Source organism: Daphnia pulicaria, chromosome 9, assembly GCF_021234035.1.
Source record: "Daphnia pulicaria isolate SC F1-1A chromosome 9, SC_F0-13Bv2, whole genome shotgun sequence".
Classification (NCBI taxonomy): domain Eukaryota; kingdom Metazoa; phylum Arthropoda; class Branchiopoda; order Diplostraca; family Daphniidae; genus Daphnia; species Daphnia pulicaria.
In genome coordinates this window covers 1,804,181-1,826,667 of record NC_060921.1, presented here as the reverse complement: position 1 = coordinate 1,826,667, position 22,487 = coordinate 1,804,181, and the positions used below count along the sequence as shown (strand labels likewise).

General features: G+C 42.5%; 3 protein-coding genes across 5 annotated transcripts in view; 2 read left to right on the top strand and 1 right to left on the bottom strand.

Annotated features, from left to right (window-relative positions):
- Positions 1–22,487, top strand: part of LOC124312897 — a 309,861-nt gene that overhangs the window by 201,323 nt on the left and 86,051 nt on the right. The window lies entirely within an intron of this gene.
- On the bottom strand, positions 504–12,400 carry LOC124313061 (protein gooseberry-like). Of its 3 annotated transcripts, XM_046777763.1 has the most exons (11): positions 12,172–12,400; positions 11,804–11,946; positions 11,115–11,202; positions 10,839–11,041; positions 4,948–5,326; positions 4,641–4,682; positions 4,013–4,539; positions 3,001–3,307; positions 2,809–2,915; positions 1,441–2,138; positions 504–1,365 (listed from the first exon to the last, which is right to left on the bottom strand). In XM_046777763.1, exons 7-11 carry the CDS (start codon positions 4,080–4,082, stop codon positions 1,111–1,113), a joined length of 1,437 nt encoding a protein of 478 aa, XP_046633719.1. In that variant the 5' UTR covers positions 4,083–4,539; positions 4,641–4,682; positions 4,948–5,326; positions 10,839–11,041; positions 11,115–11,202; positions 11,804–11,946; positions 12,172–12,400; the 3' UTR covers positions 504–1,110. The 3 variants fall into 3 exon arrangements, with proteins under 3 accessions (XP_046633719.1, XP_046633722.1, XP_046633721.1); XM_046777766.1 differs by lacking the exon at positions 4,948–5,326; XM_046777765.1 differs by lacking the exons at positions 4,641–4,682; positions 4,948–5,326.
- Positions 14,538–18,334, top strand: LOC124313008 (protein gooseberry-like). The gene is made up of 4 exons (XM_046777667.1): positions 14,538–14,799; positions 14,987–15,293; positions 15,396–15,505; positions 16,956–18,334. Exons 1-4 carry the CDS (start codon positions 14,739–14,741, stop codon positions 18,068–18,070), a joined length of 1,593 nt encoding a protein of 530 aa, XP_046633623.1. The 5' UTR covers positions 14,538–14,738; the 3' UTR covers positions 18,071–18,334.

Genomic DNA, 22,487 nt, shown 5'->3' with positions numbered 1-22,487 from the left:
ATAGGATTGCAAGTTCTCCGGGAATATACTACTACCTGTACTACAGTGAAGCTCTGATCTTTTTATTGATTGAAAAACCTTTGTGCTTGGCTGATGTGCGCTGACGTATCGATGCACTACAAAGAGGCCGCCGCAATCTAGTTGACCAGATTGATCCAGTTCGATCAGTACAGCAGGTTGGAAGATGAATTTTTTATCGGAGACATCCTCCTCCCGTCCAGATATATCGTCGACGTCATTGATCGCCTTTCGGGTTGTATTGGATCAAACTCGGCGCTGTTGGTTACTCAGTCTGTCGCAACAACGGCAGCTGCTCCTGGCCACCAACGTCACCGATCCACATTTAGAAATAGATCGAAAAACCTATGAAACGTTATCATAGACCTTCGGTTGTTCAGGTGGGCAGAGATTCGATCAACTCAACCGACTGGAACACATTCTAGACATCTTGGGAGAATTCTGTATTCAATCAGAAAACCATTCGAGACAGAATTGTTTTTAAAAAAAAATAGGAGTGAAGCAGGTGTAGCCAGGCCAGCAGGTGACATGTGAAAATGAGCCGAGAGAGTACAATTTAAGTCATTTCATAGAATATCAAAAAATGCATAGAAATGAGAAATATCACGTTCATATAAATAAATAAGACACTTGTTTGTTTGAAATACTGCTGGTGGTAAAAAAATTAAAGAAAACTCAATTCAAATAGATTGGGTAGTTGAAGGCAGTTGGAGCGTGACGGAACGGAAAGGAAATCAAACAAAAGGGAACGGCCGACACAAGTCGACACGATTTTCATTGTCGTTTTTTTATTTGTGAAAAAGTCGCCGTTGTTTCTTTTTTGCAATGCGGGGGTGAGACAAAACAATTGAACGCGACGCTGTCTAACAAGACCTGTCGCCAAGTCAATCGTCATTGAAAAAAGATTCTTTTCTTATCGGGAAAATGGGGGGAAAAAAGGTTTAACTGTAGCGCCATGAAATTGTTGACGGCCAGTCGACCGTGTTCTTTTCTATTTTAAATATGCCATTCTAAAATTCTACTCAAAATATATATCAAGGCTATAAATTTGTATCATTAAAAGAAAAGTGGATGGAAGAGTTACAAGGCGAATCAATACCATCCGTACATGGATGCTGTGAATGCAGAGTGGTTGAGATGGTGATGAGACATGGCGTGCGGATGAGCCATCGGCGTACGATTGCCGTTGCCGAAAGATGCGACGGCGGAAGTTGGGTTGGTAACCGCCGATGGCATCATCATGGAAGCTTGTTGCTGGACCGCAGCCTGGTGCTGGTGTTGTTGGTGCTGATACCAATTGCTGCTCTCTTGCGGAGTGTACGGGTAGTTCATCATCGTATTGGCCATCTGCAAAATGAATATAAGAAATCGACATTATTGATTAGGTTCACAAAATAATTTGAAAGACGTATGCAAATTTACCTGGTGGTGGGAGGCCAGAGAAGTGACGTAAGGATTGTTGGATGGTAGAGAAGGCGAAGCGGCCGGAGCTGCAGCGGCGAAGGCCGGCGGAACCGAGTAGAGCGGCTGTTGGTGGACAGCCGAAGGCACTTCAGTGTTGTTGGCCGTCATAGAGTGATGGTGATGGATGGTATCGTGCGGATGTTGTTGGTAAGGAGAAGAAGCCGCATTGGGCAGACCCATTCCGGTCGAGCCGATATTGGCGGACATCATCATTCCGGCGCCGGTGGTTGGGCTGATGCTGTTGGAGTTCATCATTCCGCTGGAAGAAGAAGCGGAAGCCGAACTGGAGTACGACGGCGACGAGGATCCATTGCCGGATGAGGCTGATGAGGAAGACATTTGTTTACGCAATCTAGCGCGTCGGTTGCTGAACCAAACTTGGATCCGGGCTTCCGTCAATTTGGTGCGCTGGGCCAATTCCTCGCGGGTGTAAACGTCCGGATACTGGGTGCGGTCGAAGGCCTTTTCCAGCTCGTCCATCTGCTGGGCGGTGAAGGTAGTCCGGTGGCGGCGCTGCTTTCGCTTGAGCGGGATGCCCGGCTCCGAATCGCAGTCGGAACCCGATCCATCTTCATCCATTCCGTCGCCGGAATGAGACGAAGATGAAGATCCGTCGCCTGGATGGCTCATCATTCCATAACTAATGCCCGAAACACCTGTTGAAATAAAAAAAAATTAAATTGTTGTAATAATTATATCCAATCGACTAAACTCTAATTTCCCGCTCTTTTTTTTGAATTATCAACTACAACAGAATCTGATTGCTGCCGTGTTACGTGTTAATTAATTAAAGGGTATTAAAGAAAAACAAAAAAGGAAAGGGCTATAAGGTCATCCGGAGGCCTTCAACAGGTGTTGAGCCTATTGGGAAATAATGAGGGTGCGTGCTGGGCTACTGTTGCGTCGGCGGCGGCAGCGGTACTTGCGCACGCCGTGCTTTCTTTTTACGACTGTAATTAAAGCCCTAGTCCCCCCCCCCCTAGACCACACCACCCATTGTTCCGTTGATAATCACTTACGGAAGTTACGTCGGACAACTCTACGTGTGTGTAATGTACAGAGCATTGCCGCTGATTAATAAATAAGGAGTTAGTTCTTCTAATATTTGACCCTCTTGTAATGATATACCCCCAAACAGATTTCTTTGATTGCACCTTGTTAGACCCAGGGGTCGGCCCCAGGTAGATTTAATTAAAAGAAATATGTTTTATCTACTCAATTCAACTGATTCTACAAATATGATTAGCTAGAGTCTGGTACGTAATAACCCGTTTGTTTTTCTTGTATTTTTTATTTGATTTTAATTATTCAAATTGTTCTTTATACCTGATGATTCGGATTTGTGATTGTCCTCGGAGGTGTCGCGCAGGTAGCGAGAAATGGCACTCACCGAAGGGGCTGTCGAGCGCTCGCAAAGTCCCTCCTTGATCAACCTGGAAGAGACGACATCACATTTAATCATCCGCTCTAGTATTATTTAACACAAGTAGCGCCAAAACATTATAGGATAATACATACCTGTCTCTGATTTCCCAGGAAAAGATGCCATGATTCTCCATGCGGTAGGCCTGGATACGGCGCTGGATGTCCGGCTGGAGGCTGTGCTTGGGTCGGGCACCGCCAACGACTCCGGCCCGGATGCTTCCAGTCTCCTGGTAGCGATTGAGGATCTTGGAAACGCATCCGTGGGAGACACGCAATTGCCTGGAAATGACGCAGGGACGGACGCCGGCGGCCGCCAGTTCGACAATCTTCAATCGGATGTGGTTGGGCAGTGGACGTCCGTTGATGAAGACTCCACCCAACTGATTAACACGTCCCTGACCTTTTGGTGTTAAATAAAAAATAAAAAACCAAAAATGTTAAAATATTTTAAGAAAAATTCATTTCGATGGAAATAAGAAAGTTGAGCGCCAGACACGAAAAATTTTAAAAAAGTTGTCGAAGAAGAATAGAAAAAAGATTGTTGTTGTTGTTGACAACAACAGCCGTTGCGTTGTTTGTAACCACGAGCTACGCTACTGCGTAACTGTTCGGTCCATCTTATTGTCAGTTTCCACTCGGCAGCTCGTCCAAGGAGCTGGGCATCAGGTGCCATCCGAGTCACAATGAACGTTCCCGCGTAGGACAATATCAAAAGCGGGGGGCATTATCAACGACAGCGGCACGAGATCGACGCTGCTGGCTGACAGCAGCTCGACGGCGCCAGAATTATTCGGAAAAACAATAGGAGCTCCCCAAAACTGTCACGAACCATCGACCCTAACCAACGCCTTTTTTTATTTTCTTTCTTTCTTTTATTTCAACCGAAAATTTTATTTCCATAGAAAGGCGAGATGCGCTGACGTCACGGCAACTCTCCGATTCAAAAAACGAGAATTCAAAAATCGCGCTCGACTGCACTTTTGCTTTTCTATCTCGACACGAAAAACAATTGAAAAACATTTTCTCGATTGTTGGATACTATTCCAGATTGATTCAAATGATTATTATTATTACATAATGAAATCAAATGGTTGGGCTACAATACCTTGAAAGGGATAGCCGGTGGTGTAGGTGCAGGGTCTTGCCATGGTGTTGTTCATGCCGGTCAGCGTCATTTTTTTTTAATTTTCTTCTTCGACGTACGAGAGTTGTAATATGAAATTCCTGGGGTGGCGATGGGCGACGAGTGCTGGACAACTTTCGGGTCACACACACACTCGATGGAAGACGACGAGTTGAAGCTGTGAGCAGCGGAGCACAACTGAAGAACTTTGCGAGTGTCCAACTGGTTTTTTTCTTCCCCCACACACACTTTCCAGTTAAAAATATGGCCAGCACCCCGGCAAAGTTAAAAACGGGCAGCAGCTGCATGGTGGCTTTCTATTGGTCGGGACTTGGACGAGCAATAGACACGCCCACTGATGCCCTACGCTTTTTTCCTTCTTCTTCCAAGTTGAATCATTTTTCCTTTGGAATGACGAAAGGTTCCATCATCAGCAGGCTCGTCTCCAGTGCTCATACTGCTGCCCATTATTGCCCCACGTCGAATCCGGTCAATTCACCATCCGTGTTCTATATCGAATCGCATTATAATCGGCTCTTTCCCAGATAACTATGGACATCAGTATGGGGAATCAATCGTTCGATTGGGACCCATCGACTCCTGAGTGTACCTCACTCAATACCAATCACAACTTTATTGGCGCGCAGATAACCTGAATTGAAATTTCATTAGTCTCTTTAAACCTATTATTCAAACTCTTTTGAATTATTTTTTTAAACTGAAATTTCAATCGAATTAGACGGAAATTCAAGTTCAATTTGAATTTCTGTTCAAGTGTCATGAATTCAACAACCATTTTCGATAAAATTACAGTTAAAATTGGAATTAAATTAAATTTGAAAATTCTTTCAGGGAATTTTGACCATCCAAGAATTTGAATTTAACTTTGTTTGAGTGCTGGTCACGGCTAGACACACATTGAGTGAATAATAAAGCTTTCTGGTGGTGTACTATAACTAGATATTCTTCACGCTTCTCCTGTAGGTCGTCGTCATCTCAAAAAAGTCACGGGTCTGTCCGACATTGTCTGTGCCCATGTGTGTCCGCAGAGCTAGTCACCTCGTGTGTGCATACATTCGAGGCCTTATTGAGCCATTACAAGACGACTGATTGGGGGGGGGCGACATTTGGACAATAGACGGAGAGGTCCAGCCGAGACGGTCACGCGCGTTCTCTCTCCTGACATTCGAATCGAGCTCAGAAGTTTTCGAAATGATATTCAACTTGGAATTCTTTTCCCACGACCCTATGAGCTGCTGCCGGTAGTCCAAGTCAACTGATCGCCGCTCTTCTATCCTGGAAAAATGGGCCTGGATATATATATTATCAGACAAATATTGGACGTGTCAATAGGAATGTTGAAGCGACAACTTCTGTTTCGCCTATAGCTACCAATTTCCCTTGTCTATTCGATACGGGGGCATATAACCCGTGACCTTCTCTGCGCTGACTGGCCCATCCAAATATCCAGGGCCCCATATACTCATACAGATATAACTCTTTTAAACATGTTTTACAATGTTACGCTGGCTACCGGTGTCTATAGAGAAGAGCCTCTGGAAATACAACAAGAAGAAGAAACTGGTTCGGTCGCCCGATCAGACACGCCGAAGAGAGAAACGGCAAAACAGTGGCCAGATTGTTTTACAACAAGCGACGCGATGAGAGGATATGGAGAGAGAGAGACGACGGGCACGGCACAGCCTCCAAGACAATGTCTCATAAAGTTCCAGCGGCCAGCAAAAGCTGCTTCCCACACCCTCCTGCCTTTGTGTGTGTGTGTGTAGTTTCGGTCTCGTCTTGTCGACTGGCCAGCCCAGGCAATGTCGTAAAACAAATGTGGAGCCTATAGGCCTGGCGCTGGCCGATATGGCCGTTTCTCTTCTCTCCTGAAAACCAGAAATTTTGTACATAAAATCGAGTGTGTGTGTCTCATCTAACTGTTTTTCTTCTTCTTCTTCTTCTCCGCTGGATGTGATGTGTGTAGTAGGCCTAGCTATCTTATGTTGGCTGTGCTGTGCATGTGTCCGTCTGGACGTCGTAAATGTCGACGGCTGGGCAGTTTTTCTCCAAGACGACTAAAAAGGGGGAGTTAAACCAATTGAATTTGAATCGCCACTGGTTTTTTCAAACTGCGAATTGATACACCAGTTGATCCGCCAGAACTGGACCTATCAACAGGTGAAGCCGTCAAGGAATGCGGAACAATGATTCCCCTTTAACCAATTGGGTAATAATTCACCCCCCCAATCAAACGGACAGTTAAGATTCAAATGAATTCAAATGACGCAAGAAAAATTTTAAAAGAAGCCGGGGGGACTCTAGAAAATATGAAACGCGCACACAAATGTGTGCGGATATTCATGCGCATGTCGACGATTGTGTAATCCGATATCCGGCGGAGCTGCTGCTGCCCAGAAAAAAGAAAAAAAAAAAGAGACGTGATGCCAAAAAAGTTGTGGCGGCGGCGGCGACCACTTTGGTGTTCTCACTTTTTTGGGTTGTATTCGGATGGACGTGCTCTTTTGATTTTCCCATCCGATATCCCGACGGGTCAGCAGCATCTGTTCACATTTTCTTTTTTATTTTTGCGCAAGTCAAAAAGGAATTACGTCGCAGCCGTTAGAAGTTTGAAATTACGCGAGTTGTGCGGAATTTTCAACCAACGACACCGCCAGCTCTGCAACTCTCCACCAACTGAAATAGTTGTTGTTGTTGTTGTTATTCAGCGCCGTTTGACACCATTTCTTCCTAATTCGTCAGGATCCTGTTCGCGTTGGGTTGCAACAGCTCCGCAAATAAATCAACTCGTCAACGGCGGCCGCTTTGAAAAAATTCAAATTGATTTTTTTTTCTTTTATTAAAAAAAAATGACCCGCCAAATTCAAATCGGAATTTGTTATTAGGCCTACACGACCACAATCTTAATTCAAATCGGCTTTGAACGAATTTAAACAAAAAAAGCGGATTAGAATTTGTTCGGTGTCAGTTGGACACGCCAAAAGTTAGACATGGGGGACCCCCCCGATAGGTGTGGGCGTGGCTGGGCATATGTGAGTAAAGGTACATACAAAAAAGAGAGGGGGGATGTGTGTGTTGCAACAACGAAAGTTAAAAAATAAGGGAGGTGTATTATACATGGGCTTAGAAGTAAAACAAGAGGGCGGGGGGATAGAGCGAGAGAGGATTGATGATCAAAGGTGTGAGTGCAACAACTCGTGTTACCTGGGCGGCCGAGTTCTCTCCTACGGTGGCCATCAGAAAAATTTGAGAGGGGGAAACAAAAAAAAAACCAAGCGAATAGATCCAATTTCTCTTTATGTGTCTAATAGTAGTAGTAGTAACTATATATGCACTACTATTACTATACACTTACACACACACACATATACACACTCCCCCCTCCCGCCAGTCTTTTTGTTTCAATTAGCCGCCGTTTCCGGTGCGAGTTGCACCAGAGTGCCGCCGCCGCCGTCGCTACTGGCGCGTAATTTATGAACTTGTTTCTTTGACTTGCGCCTATTTTTTCAGAGTGCACGTACTACGACTACTACTCAGCTCTTTTATACTGTTATTACACGTACCCTCGCAATTTGATAAGAAGAGGAAAAAAAAAAGATAAAAATAATTTTTAAAATAAAATAGAAACCCAACGGCTCATCAATTTCAGGATTTAGTCTCATCATCCCACGACGGAAATAGTTTAGAATTTTTTCTTTTTTTATTGTCGAAAAATTATTCGAGAATAAAATTTCAAATAAAAAAGAACAAGAGAAACAGGATGAAGAATTGTCTGTCGAATAAAATAAACTTTTTTTAAAAAAATACTAAAAGTCTGTCCTGCATGTGCAGTACATTCAATTTCCTTCGACATTTTTTCCTACGAAAAAATAAAAATCTCAAAACAAAACAAAAGGCAATGAAGAAGAATTTTTCATTGTGTCAAATGACTGGACACACTGGCCAAGACAATTCTCTCCGCCGTATACACGGTAGCACTGTCTTATTGTGCGTGTTCGCAGGGTATAAATGCATATAGATGAAAAATATGACATTCAATAGTTTGATGCCCAGAAGGTTTCCGCCCAAACCAAAAAATTTAAAAAACATGAAATAATATTTTTTCGGTGGTTGTGGGCTGTTTGTTTCTGAATGACAATTCCAGGGAGTTGTGAGACTGGGGTAGTCTCGACAACAGTGTTTAAATATTCCCCCGGCGCTATGTATAATAACATGAACGTGTCTATTATTATAATACGACGAGTAATAAAGCCGAAAATCAATTCATTGGAAATCGTCCAGTCACGGTGAACGATCAGATTTGTTTGTCAGCTCTGTGTGGAGAGAGAAAGAAAGAAAAAAGACACAATTGAGAAACTGTCTACTAATTCCGGCGAGAGAGAGAGAGAGCGCAAGGTGAAAATAAAAATATGAAACGACAAAAACTTAAAAAATGTTTCTTCCTTTCATAATGAAACGGAGGGGCGAGTTTCTTTGTCATCCGATCACAAACTCGCTCCCCACTGATCCCTTCGTCTTTTTACCAAAAAATTATTCAACTGATATATATTCCGTCGGAATTTGAAAATAACAATAATTTCCTGTCGCCATTTTTGCAATTAACTTTTCAATAGAAACGGACAAAATAATGTTTACAAACAAAAATAGTGCCGTTTCTTGTGTACACAAATAGTAGGCCTACATGTTTTTGTTGGTCGTCCAAGAGAATAACGGCGGGGAAATTTCAAAAGTATCATCTCAAGACGATAGATGATTCCCATTACAAAAAGGGAAAAAATAAAAAAAAAAAAAGTTTCCAACAAAAGAAATGGAAAACACAAGAGAAATTTTCCCAACAGTTTCTAGATATATCTTTTTCTTTTCTTTTCAAAAATAAAAAAATAGACAGAGACCACCTAGCGGTGACGGAGATGCGCTTGTTAGTGTGAAATACACACCTTTGCTTGTAGCCCAGGTAGCAGCTAGATATTCATACATCAAACTCTCTCTACTTTTTTTATTTTTTTTTTTTTGCTCTTTTCCCATTTCCCTTTTGCGCGCTACTGCGCCCGCTGACAGCACAACATTCGCCAACTGGAACACGGCGGTTGGGGGGGAGTAAAAAATAAAAAAATATTCCGTCCCTGATAGAAAGAATAAAAAATCTGCCCAGTTATTAGAAGATGTACATACAATAAATCAGCCGTCCTCTGCAACTTCCGAAACCTATATTTTTCCCATTTTTATTGCATTATTTTCGCAACGTTGCAGATTGTTTTTTTTTTCCATTCACAAAAAAATGGTTTATTATTCTGTGTCGGCATAAATATAATACTAAAGATTTATACAATTGGCGTTCCATTGTATACATCCGTCTGGTCTACTATTTCATTCTTGTTTTTCAGCCGTCGCAACATTGCAAAAATCTTATGGAGGATATAGCGAGGGGGGGGCAAATAAAAACAAGGGGCCCAATAAAAGAAAAAACAAGCCAATTTTTACAAGCCTTCAATTTCGCCTTTAAAAAAAAATAAAAATTTCAGTTTCACTTTTCAGTTTTTTGGCTGGGTGTTATACCGGCCTTTTTGCCAAAGGTGCACCTTTTTTTTGCGCCCCCCTTATTTTTTTATTTTACAACCTAAGTTGGCCCTTTTTTTTCTTCTTTTATTAGATTGCAAAAGTATTTGGCAAACAACCGCCAATATAGAAAATGTTTCGCCAAAATGTCGCGGGCCCATTTTATTGGCGTAGATTTTTATATAGGCGCAGACGGCGCGGGTCCAACGGTACACCATAGAGCACGTGCTCTCATATCTGTGCACTGTGCACCGCTATCTTTTATTTTATTAAGAACCGTTGAATATCTCTCCAAGAGAAATTCTCGATGAAAAATAAAAATGTCCAGTGTGACCTGATTTAAAAAAAAAAAAGTTAAAACTCATAACGTCCATTCGTTGATCGAGAGAACGTGCCCGTTATGTCCCCAATCTCTACGCTGTTGTTGTTGTTAGCGACTCGATGTCATAGTAGAGCGCAATGGCTTTATTGCATCGCTCAAATGGGCAACCTTATAACATACAATTTGGAATCCTGGCTATCGGAAATGGTTATTATTATGAATTCAACAAGGACCAGCAGCAGACGCAGGGGCCCAGTTCCAGCCTATATATAAATTCGAGGACGAAAGTTATCGGGGCTGGATATATGGAATCACTTTCCATATGATGCCGGCACACATATAAACCTTATTGAAAATATTAGACCTGTTGGGCAAGCATCTTTTATCCCCCTGGACAACAACAAAAAAAAAGAAAAAATAATTTTATGGATAAGATGACGGAAGGTTATAAGGACGAAAAAATCTCTTGTGTTGCCGCCTCTTGTTCGAATGTCTTTTCTAGGAAGGGGGACGCTGGAAAAATATTAAGACATAAAAGTCATCGATAACACGAAGGGCCTATGCTGGGGCAAAAGTGAAGAGGCCGCTCTACACAAGGAAAAGAAATAAGAGAGAGAGTTGCGAGTTGGATGCCCAGTGTAGTGGTGGTGGTGGGTTGTAAAAAATAAAAACGACGCGGAGGAAACCTGAACCGACGATATGGCATGGGCCACAATAAACACGGAATGGACACATATATATCCTCCGCTTTTTTTTTCTAATTCCACTTGGAAAGTCGAGAAGAAGAAAACAATAACAAGAGAGCCTGGCCAGAAAGCTTTTTTTCTGGAACGCTACTGTTTCTCAACTTTGACCTGTTTCTTGAGGGTTGGCTGGCTAGGCCTTTATAAAAATATAAAAAGGTTATACCCTGGGTGTAGTAGACCCTCCTTAGATGAAAATGAGGTAAGATGAAGCCTGAAATCGACTGGAGGAGAGAGTCCGCTCGCAGCCTCTCCGAGAAGAAGAAGAAGGCGAACCGGTAGCTAAATGGTTTTTTTGTTTTATGATCACAGCAACTAGAAGATGGGCAGAGCGGGGCCCTTTTTCCGTCGGGACAGCAGCAGCAGCAACTGGGAAGGAAAAGAAGAAAAAGTTTAAGTCTAAGGGGAAAAATGAAATGGCTTCATTGCTCCTGTCTTTCACCTCATTCTTATTCTATAATAGCCTTTTTCTTCTTTCTTCTTTCTCTCTCCGGGGTTGTGTGTTCCTTTTTTTATTATATTTCTCCAACCTAAGAAAGAAAAAAAAAAAAGGAAAAGTTATATACCAGCCAGTAGCTTTTGGATGCTGAGAGAGCGTGAGAAAACCAGTCCAGAAGAAGAAGAAGCTTGTCAACACGTTTAAACTTCTTTTCTTGTGCCGCTGACCATTTCTAGGCCCCTCCTATTGTCCCTTTTATTCCTGTTAAACCCAGAAGCCTTTTCTTATTATTCTATATGTATCGGTAGTACTGGATTTTATATAGCCCCTTTTATAGCTGAAAAACGTTTTCGATTGCTGGCGATCCTTATGACCTCAAAATTTCGTCTAATGGGAACGAATACGTGTGTCATATTTATGGGAGAATGGACTGGGAAAATTGAAGTCAGATTTCGACTACGTTACACACACAGTGATGGCCGTGCAAGTTATCACATTCGACATGGAGATGGACAGCCCACACCATTTAATAATTCCGGATGGAACATTTTTGGGCATTTCCAGAGTATCTGACACGCCCCGTTGGTGTTTTGGCGATTCGGTTGGACGGAGGACAACAAACGAAAATGAATAATAATAACTTGCATCACATAGTAGCTTGGCATTAGTGAAAGTATATAGATCAGCTTCACCTATTTTTCTTGAGCGTTAACACAAAAGTGTCCAGCAGTTTAAATAATAAAAAACATCTTAACAAAGTATTTCCTTTTGGTTTGGTGGACACAATTTTGAGTCGAATGACAATGAAGGACGGTGGCATTCGAAACAATTGAGACTGGCGTATAAAAAAAAAAGAATGATTTCAAAAATTGATATTCACATGGAAGTCTGAAAAAAACAAAAAATCTTGAAAGTGGAAATCCTGTCGTTACGTTCTGATACTTTTCGACGAATTGATTGAATTTTAGGTCAATTTACAAAAAACGGAAAGATATGGCATACAACGGCTAACCCAATTTTTCAAATCAAACATACAAATAAAACGATATGAAGGACTTACCTAAAGTATTCAGAATGGTCATCTATCAACACGTGATTAAAAAATGGCGCGAAAACGAGCGACATAATGGAGGACCTCCTCCATCGAAAACAACAACGACAATGAGGCGTCCCCGAATCAACCGGAAGGTCCGGAACTGCGTTGCAATTCCAACAACGATTAAATTAATTATTTATTTTTCGAAGAGAGGTAAATACCACAAAAAATTTGTTGAATTAAAATTCCTTTCTTTATTATTAATTTAGTTAACTTATTAGTTGCCATTTGCCATTCCACTTTTTTCTTTCTCTCACCCCTCCTTTTCCACGTTGCCAAACGAGTGAACGACCAGAGTTGAATTGAATTTCAAAGGGATTTGTAATTAATTGATTCACAATCATGAAATGATGATCAGTCAATTAAAGCGTAATTTTAAAACAATATTTGTGAAATTAATTTTGGAATGGCAACAGAGCTCCTTCTAGTTCGAATCGTCGACATTGGGTAGAGCTATTGTAGCTACTCCACACTTTAACCCGATCAAATTCAATTCGATCTTATCTATACTATCCCGGGACAAGATTGAATGACTATGTAATAGCCGGTCGCTAATGTGACGTAATGCGTACCGAATCCTCTGCTTTCATGCCAAAGGCTGGCGCTGACTATAGGGTTCGTGGTGGTGGTGGGGTGATTGCGTGATGCGCACAAAATCGATCCTTTTTCACGCGCTCAATTTCGGGGTCTGACTACTAACTACTAGACATTTTCGACGAGCTGACGGATTGGTTCCAGCAGCTCGCCCCGATATGATATCCAAGTCTCATCTTCTTCGCGGTGATGAATTCCTTCTACACGGACACGGCCGTCTTCGTCGCGCATTGCAGGTGGGAAAAACGGACGGAAAAAGAGCGTTACTTATATACATCTCTCCAGTCCTTGTATATCATAGCGAGAAAAAAAAAACAATAGGCACCCCAAATAATACAAGAAACAACTGCACACCCCACCGAAAAAGTTGTAACATTTCTCATATTCTACAAGGTGAAATAGACTCGGAGAAAAATAAAGAAGAAGAGATAGAGCGTAGCTCATTGCAATTAAAATGGCACTTTAAACCGCTCACGTACTACACTACATAAGGGAGGGGGGAAGAAGGTTCCGCCTTTTTGGCTTTTCTCTCTGTGAAATGTCAGTTTGAGCTGCAGCAGCAGCAGTAGCAGTAGCAGCTGTGTGTATTAGAATCTATATTTATATACGTGTGTGTGTTTGATGGTTTTCTTTTTTTTTCCATGACGGATCGGCGGGGAGAAATATTAGAGCGGCCCACCTATAGATATGCGCCCACTGTCGTCTATATGGATGCGCCAGCGCTGCTGGAGACCGCCGGAACACATATCATGGGCCACATGACTGTACACAAGAGAGAGAGAGAGGTATATATCTATGAGAGTTGATTGCGTCACGCCCTGTCATATTTCTCTCTCTGCCCCCGAAAACCGACTGACTACACGGTCGGATCCGGGCGCATCCGACACGCCGCATCAGCACGAAAAACGCCTGGAACTTTTTTTTGCTGGATCACACACACACAGAGAGAGCTATCCAGCAGGATGTGTGTTATATATAGAGAGAAGAAGAAGAAGACTGACAGTTCAGCCCCATCTGTCTCTCTGATAGTAAATTTAGCCAGGAGCTGAATCTTTTTTAAATTTCGTTCAAATTCAAAATGATTTCCCGCTCAAATGTATTTTCAAGAAAAATTTGGTAGAATCAATTCAGGAGAGAAAGAAAATGGCCTACAGATGTATAGGAGAGAATCTCTTTAGACCGTGAATAACAAGTTATATGATGGATGTAATCCAGTTGACATCGTTACGGAACATGAATTCGATTTTCTTTTTTAGCCGACCAACTCGTAAAGTTATGAGTTTGAAGAGTTTCTTTTTTGGAAAGTCTTTCAAGTTGATTATTTCACGTGAAATGACACATTTTCTCGTTTGCTGGGATACGTCGGAGGCCCCGGCCAGCCCCCTTTTGCGCTATATTCCTCCTCTTCTGTAATAAGGTTTTTATAGCCCAGCTATTATACATCGAGGGCCGCCTGTGAGCAACCAGTAGGAAAGAAGGCGACTGGTAAATGCCCGGCACTCATGACGGCCCCAGCAATTGAGAAAGGCAACATACAAGCCCAGCTAGAGAGAGAGTACCCACCCAACAAGCTCCGCCCATCCGACTGTCACCCGACCGACCAATCGTCGAAGTGAACAGACCGGGCTGGAGGTTGGAACCCAATTTAAAAAAAAAAATTTCTGTTGGGGTTGGAAAAATGGATAAACCCCCCCCCCCCCCACCACCATCCCTCCCTCTTCCTGCCTATATGAAGAGGTTGAGCCGGACAGGCAGCCGTGATTCTCTTTCCAAGTCGTGTCGCAGCAGCAGCTAAACACACCAAACCCAAAATTCTGCTCGTGTCCGCACCTCAATTTCGAGTTGTCTTTGACGTTCCGAGTGATTTTCGACTGCTAAAGTTAAATTTTTTGTCGTGTCGTTTTGTTAATTGTCTCAAATTGGGCGAAAGAAAAAAAATGACCGTGACTACCATCGGCATGATGCGCCCTTGCTTCACAACTGGCTACCCGTTTCAAGGTAAGAATTTTAAACAGAAATTAATTTCCCGCTCTTTTCTGGTTTTTCGAATAATCTTAAAAAATTTCATTTGAATTCATTTGCAATCCAATGGAATATATAAGGAGAAAGACAAGTATTACCTTTACCCTGTCCAGTTGAATGTCGAAGTTAATAGCAATTTGATTTTGTGGGAAATGATGATCAGGTCAGGGTCGTGTTAATCAGTTGGGCGGAGTCTTCATCAACGGACGTCCATTGCCCAACCACATCCGATTGAAGATTGTCGAACTGGCGGCCGCCGGCGTCCGTCCCTGCGTCATTTCCAGGCAATTGCGCGTCTCCCACGGATGCGTCTCCAAGATCCTCAATCGCTACCAGGAGACCGGAAGCATCCGGGCCGGAGTGCTCGGCGGGACCCGACCCAAGCCCAGCCTCCACCCGGACATCCAGCGCCGGGTCCAGGCCTACCGCATGGAAAATCCCGGCATCTTTTCCTGGGAAGTTCGTGACAGGTACGTAGCTAAAAATAAAAAAAAAAAAAAAAAAAATTCAAAAATTGAGAAATGATTGACGTTAAATTCGATTCTAACTCATAATTCTTAACACGACTACAGGCTGATTAAGGACGGATTGTGCGACCGATCGACAGCCCCTTCAGTCAGCGCTATCTCGCGGTTGATGAAAGGCAAAGACGAAGCCGCCGACACCGTTAAGATGGAAAAAGGTCAGTCCCTTCTTCTTCGACTTCAAAAGAATCACTTTTCTATACTATATCCAACAGTATAGCCCCCCCTATCATTAAGTATAGTAACACATTAACCTCCTTGGGACCATCCAAGCTATACTATATGGCCGTGTGCACTTGACCCCGTTTTGTGTATGCCGTTTAGTCCCCAGCTCTGTATGTTACAAGTTCTATTTAGTATATCGTCAAATCATAAAATAGTTGCACGGCTTATGATCTTGTAATATCTCGGCTATTATAAAACAAATGGGCTCCAGGATAATAAGCGGACGGGGGATAGGAGGTTGCTGGATTGGAGACACACACACTGTCACTTTCGAAAAATGTTTTTTGGGTACATAGGCCGCCACCGGCCCTTATCATCTCTCTAGAATATGGATGTCCGCCTGACGTCTGAGCTCGCATACATTTTTAAAAAATAAATCAATCCAGGTTGTTGTTGTTGTTGTTGTTGCGGTGTCATTGTTGGACGGGGGTGAAGAGACCAACGGGAATAATTCCCAGCCGTGATTGCGTCATTAGAAATTCCCGACATTAAATTCATAGCGCGGCCGCGGGGATTTTTTTTATCGATTAGACTAGACTAGGTCCGCATAAAACCGGAGCGGATAGAATAAATGTCAACCCGGCTCCCGACTGTCCATCACCACATTTTTCTATAGAAAAAAGCCCCCTAAAAGAAATGGGAACCTTCACAAAGAAAAAATGTCAATTGATTGACAGATTGAGAGTTGGCCCAGTTTCTTTTTTCCTGGACACCCGTGCATACTTTTAAAACATCAGAATTACCTTGTCGGAAAAAAAAATTAATACAATTAGATCATTCTAATAGCACAGTAGCTGTAAAACTATCTAGAAGCGCCAAAATTCTAGTTTTATACGACCGATCAATCTTGTCTCCTTAAAAAGAAATCAATTTCACCCAACAATGGGCTGCTACTATACTTGAATCTGCTGGCCGTGTATGTATACACCACCACCTCGACGAATTGCATCTATTAAGAAAAAGAAATATTATTGCAGCTAGTATAGTAGATTATCTCTCATCTCGTTAGACGTTGTCGGCACCGGCTTTATTACCCTTTTCTCACCGGTGGTGTAACATTTTCTCTCTCTAGAAAGCTAGAAAGCTAAGGCCGTGTTAATAGGGGACAATAGAAACACCAGCGGGAGGTCCACCTCTTTTTTCTTTTTTAACTTTGAACAAAAAGAAAAGAGACCGCAGCACTCGGCACGCAAATGATCGTCAGCCGCACAGGTGCTGTACATGTTGGCGGCATCCTCTTCTACCAACCACTGCCCAGGGGGGTTGGGCTGAAAACTGGGCGATTATTGTTTCTTCTTACTCCTAAAAATGAAAATAGCCCAACAGCGTAGAGAGAAATGTCAGTTGGTTAAGTGAATAAATCTAAATCTCAATTTTTTTCAGGAAGCCATCATGGATCGATGGGCGGAATGGGGGGCCTGAACGGAGTCATCACCGGAGGCGGAAGCATCGGCAGCAACACCAGCAGCAACGACATGGACGCCGGAACGGGATCCGACTGCGACTCGGAGCCTGGACTGTCGCTCAAGCAGAAGCAGCGCCGCCACCGGACTACCTTCACTGCCCAGCAGATGGACGAGCTGGAAAAGGCCTTCGACCGCACCCAGTATCCGGACGTTTACACCCGCGAGGAGCTGGCCCAGCGCACCAAATTGACGGAAGCCCGGATCCAAGTTTGGTTCAGCAACCGACGCGCTAGATTGCGCAAACAGGTCAGCCCTTCCGGCGGCAACGCTGGATCTTACCAGCAGCAGCAGCAGCAACAACAGCCGAATCAACAGCAACAACAACAGCAAATCGTTTCATCCGCCAATTCTTCCGGATTGACTCCATCGCCCACACCGGTCATCAGCACTCCGGCATCCACCATGGCGGCTCTGTCCAGCGTCTCATCCAGCGCCATCGGCTCATTGCCAGTGGCGTCCAGCAGTTACCCGTCCGGCACTTACCCGTCTATCCATCAACATCAAACCCTTCCGGTCACGGGATCGGGACTGTCGGCCGCTTCGGCCATGTTCCAGCACCACCACCACCATCCAGCCGAATTCGGTCCGGCATCGGTCCACCATTACGGAGCGACGGCCAGCAGCTTGTCGCCGGCCTCCTCATCGGTGACACTCCCGACCGAGATGACGTCCATCTCGCCCAGCTACCCGACCGACAGCCACCACGTCCAGTACCAAATGTACCAGCACCACCACCAGGCGACCCAGGAGAGCTGGAACAACCTCCAGCAGCAGCAGCAGCAACACCACCAGCAACAACAGCAACAACAACAACAGCAGTTGCAGGTGGCGGCTCAACAACAGCAGCAACAACAGCAACAACATTTGAATCACTGCGCCGCCGCCGCCGCCGTGAGCAATTACTCGTTCGACGGAATCAATTGCTCTTCCGCCGCTCACGCCGCTCACGCCGCCGTCGCCGGACACATCCACCACGGCGTCCGGGCCGCCCCTTATCACGCCACCTTCCCCTCCATGTACGGGTGGTACTAAACAGACACAAACAAACAAAAAATCAATATCAACGATCATCACAAAATTCCAATTGAATCTAAATTGACATATTTTATTTTGACTCTGTTATTTCTCTCTCTCTCTCAATTTAAAATTTAAATATTTGGTCAGTTGGGTAATAACAAACAAACAAATTATTTCTACCATTTATCATATTACCACCCCTTTCCTCCTTTAATTATGTGTAACCTGTACAAAGAATATCATTTCGGATGAAATACAGTTGAACTGTTTTTTTCGGCATTCAAAACTCAAATTTTCAATTTGAAACTTTTTTGAAACAGACGACACAGAGAAGAAAAAAAAATGGTCAGTTATTTATTGGTTGGCTATAATTCAATTGAATAGAAGAAAAGGTGTACTACAACAGATGCTGTAACACAGGTAAAAAGAAAAGGGGGGAGAGACTTCTGGCTGTGCAGAGGCAACAATTCATCGCCCAAACGAATTGAAACAAGCTAGCTCAAACAATCCAACAAAACAACAACGTCTGAACATTCGGTCGGGTTGTTGGACACATAAAAAATCAACAAGACGTGTGAGTTATGTCTTTTCAGACAAGACTCTCTCTAGCTCCCAAATGGAGAACATAACAGGCCAAAAGGGGTTTTGGGTGGCCATCAAATGTTTTAAAAATAAAAAAGGAGAATTAAGTGTCGGGTGTTGGAAATATAAAAGAACGTCTAACACGCACAGCGCGATAGAACAGCAGCCGGTGGTGTATCAGCACACAACCACCGGTGATGCGGGGGCACCCTCGAGTAATTAAATTTGTTTGGGGGGAGTAAAACATGGAGGATTGGAGGGTGGTACAAGTTCAAGAAGTGTTATGTGGCTGGCTCCTGCCTGCTGCTGCTGGTGCTGGTGCGCGGTTTCAGTTTAACAAGAGGCTTCCGCCACCGCGGCGGCCATCCGACCATCCATTTGGGCCCTTTCGGCAAAACAGCTCGGCGCACGGCACGTAAGAAACTATAAAGCGCCGAAACAAGAGGAGACCGCAATTAGCACACCTGGAACACCCCCCCCCCTCTTCTCCATTTTTTTAAATAAAATAAAATAAAAAAGTTTGTTTCTTTTCTTTGACGTGTTACCAACAAACCACCACAAGGCAAACAAACACCTATGCGTAAGATCTAGCGGTGGTTATTATATACAAGGGGGACCTAAGTGTGTTACACGTGTGTGTGTGTGTGTAGGTAATAGTAGTTTCATTCATAGATGCAACAACGGCCCTTTGTATTCGACTATACCGAGGTGGAATTGATGACCCTGCCACTTAATGATTAGACACGAGAGAAACTGATATAAAACTAGTTTGGCGGTAAAATTCAAAAATTCAAAATTTCAAATTTGTTTTTGTTTTGTTTTTTAACTTTGACGCAACGAAAAAAAAAAATGTGTCACGATTTTTATTCGACTTAGAAAGTCTGAAATTAAAAAAAAAAAAACTGTGAAAAGGATGTAAAGAACAAAGACTATAGTGATGAAAAAGAATTTTTTAAAAAAAGTTTGAATGAGCTGAACTGACCGGAAATGCCAGGACACAGCGCGGCTGACTGGTCTATACACAGAAGATTTATTTATACAAAGAATAATAATAATAAAAAAAAAGTTTTACGGGAAAGAGAATAGAGTGTCGATAACACACACATACACAAGGCAACAAATAATATAACATCTAGAACTATGATAAGAAAAAATAAAATAAAGAAAACATTTTTTAAAGGCTAAAATAACCAAAAAATAACAAAATAAAATGAAAGGAAAATTTGAAAGGAATCAATGCCGGCGCGTAAGGAAAAGGCGGGGATGATGATGGGATTGTCTCGACCGAAAGAAAAGAGAAAAAAAGAGAGAGAGAAGCTGGTGGTTCATTTCCTTTAGATTTTGTTCTTATAATATTCGATGGCGTTGCTGGGAAACAATTAGGCAATGACTGGGTGGAAAATGGCGAGTACAACAACAACAACAACAGCAGCAGCAGTTGCGGGGGCTTGAAAAAGAAAAGAGACTGTCGTTCTCTTTTCAGAGGGTCTACACGACGACGAGAGAGTCTAAAGAAATAACGATTTATTATGATATATATATACTCTTGGATTGGATGTTACAATCATTTTTTCTCTTATTTTTTTTTATTTTTTTACCCCTGGCCGGTTATTCTATTGTGAATAACAATAAATGGAGTAGACATATAATCCCTTGAATCTTCTTTTGTTCAGCCCCCGCTTTAAAAAAAAAAAAAAATTCTTATTTCTTAGCGGCCAGCATTGTTTTGCTCGGCCTAGTACATCAGCAGACTGTGTAATAATTCAACGTCGGTTCATTCATTTGCGTCCAACAGGTCATTTTTGTCAACTCTGCAAGCGCCGAGGCGGACACTTTAAAAAAAAAAAGGGTAGGCTGATGTAAGTTACATAATGCGCGTCTATTTGCATTTCGAAAAGGGAATCAATAGGCAATAGGCGGTGAGTGTCAAACAGAGTTCTCTTATTATGTATTATGTTTCGATTCATATTTTCGCCTATCATAAAAAAATGGACTCCCGACGAAAGTCCGTTTTTTTGTTTTGTTTGGAAAATTTCGACGGTCCAACAACAACACGCTGTATTGTTGTTGTTGTTGTTTTTTTTTGTATTATATTGAAAAAATGAATTTTCCCAACCAATCAGAGCGCGAAATTTTATTTGAGAGTATTTCTTCAGTTCGGACCGATGGCTGAATACTGCCGTGTCTTTTGATATGTACACACAGCTAGAAAAAGTGGCCGGCGCCTCGCTTTCTCGACGCCAAACAATACCGGATGTCACGTTTCCTTCACATTTCCTCCATTCATCTTTTCAACGGGCTAAATCAAATCCGAATTTTCATCAACTTTAAAAATTATTGACATTATTATTACATACAACTTCATCAAAAAACTTGGAGCTGTAAAATAAAAAATGTCTGGAGGCAACAGCAGCAACAGCAGCAGCAGCAACGAAGAAGAAACACAAAAAGTTGAAAAGAAAAAGAAGAACGACACAACGGCGACAATAACGTGCCGTACGGGCTAACAAGCGTATCCTCACCCGGCCCGGGCGCCTATAGCAATTAGCAATTGAAGCACGCTTCCTGGCCTTTGTCTTTATATTATAACAATACAGAAGAAGAAGAAGAAGACGACACTATTATATCACTCGGGGAATCTCCCATCTCTCGTAAATAACCAAATGTTCAAAATGACAAGACCAAGGGCAACATTTCGGGTTCCGTGGCGACGACTTTCATTCATTCAGTTTCTCGTCAATCGCGTAGATTTTTCAGCCCGCCAGCAGTCGCCAGTCTATTGTTTTATTTTAAAATCAAAGAAACTTTCAAATTCGATCGAAATTTTAAGTCATTTAAGTCATTTAAGTAAATTTGCGAATTTCACAAGATACGAAACAAGGTCCGTCAATTTATTAGCGGCAAAGAAAAAGAAAAGGCCACAAGAACAATCGAAAAAATTCGAAAAATAAAAAGGATCATCAAAAAAGTGTTTAAATGTGGCGCTTCCTTTTTCATCATGTGGAGAGAGAGAGGGGGGGGGGGATCTTTTAATCATTTTCGGACATAACACACAAGACACAAACCGACATCAAGTCGAGAAGGACCCTAACAGAGTGACAAATGAGTTTGCCTCTGCTCGCTCACACCATCGGCCATTATATTCTACACTCTGGGGCTCACCTCTCGTATACACGTCTCTACTAATAGCTATTAGCTACATCTTTCTTTTTCTTTTTAATAACTCGACATTATATTACAAGTTTTTTTTTGGCTTTCGGGTTGGCTCCCGTGTTTCTTTTTTGGGTTATTGTTTCCTTTTCCTCATTTTTCTTTTCTTTTGGCGTTAGAAAAAATGAAAAGAAAAGTTTGTTTGAGCCCCGCCGCCAATGATGCCGACACACTCAAACAAAACGATTCCACACAGCTCTACCAGTCCACACACACACACAAGAAATAAAAAAGTTTAAAAGAAAAAAGGGGGGAAATACATATCTAATAAAGAATAAATTAGGTATTAGATGACGTTATAATAAAACACAACGTATTAGAGACTCTCAAAGACACAGGAAGGATCCCGAGCTAATGATTATTAAATTAATCTTGACAGAGATTTTGTTTTTTTAGAGGGGTAATAGCAAACAGCATAGTGAAAATGTTTTTTTGGGGGGATGGCCGACGAGTCAATTTCAATACACACACACGCCAGAGCAGAGCTATATAAATAATTATGAAGTATTTCCGGTTGAAGGTGAAGCTATACTGTGAAACTATACACACACCCTCCGGCTTTTTTCTCTTTTGTTACCGCACACATCACAGGATCCCGATACGAGCCTATAGGTGCCTGGCTATATAATACTGTGGGCGG

Excerpts from the sequence above, each read along its gene's own strand:
- LOC124313061 (XM_046777763.1), bottom strand. The coding sequence starts at position 4,082 with ATGACGCTGACCGGCATGAACAACACCATGGCAAGACCCTGCACCTAC. Across the intron at positions 3,308-4,012 it reads CACCGGCTATCCCTTTCAAG|GTCAGGGACGTGTTAATCAG; the intron begins GTATTGTAGCCC and ends TAACACCAAAAG. Across the intron at positions 2,139-2,808 it reads TCACAAATCCGAATCATCAG|GTGTTTCGGGCATTAGTTAT; the intron begins GTATAAAGAACA and ends TTATTTCAACAG.
- LOC124313008 (XM_046777667.1), top strand. The coding sequence starts at position 14,739 with ATGACCGTGACTACCATCGGCATGATGCGCCCTTGCTTCACAACTGGC. Across the intron at positions 14,800-14,986 it reads AACTGGCTACCCGTTTCAAG|GTCAGGGTCGTGTTAATCAG; the intron begins GTAAGAATTTTA and ends AATGATGATCAG. Across the intron at positions 15,506-16,955 it reads CACCGTTAAGATGGAAAAAG|GAAGCCATCATGGATCGATG; the intron begins GTCAGTCCCTTC and ends AATTTTTTTCAG.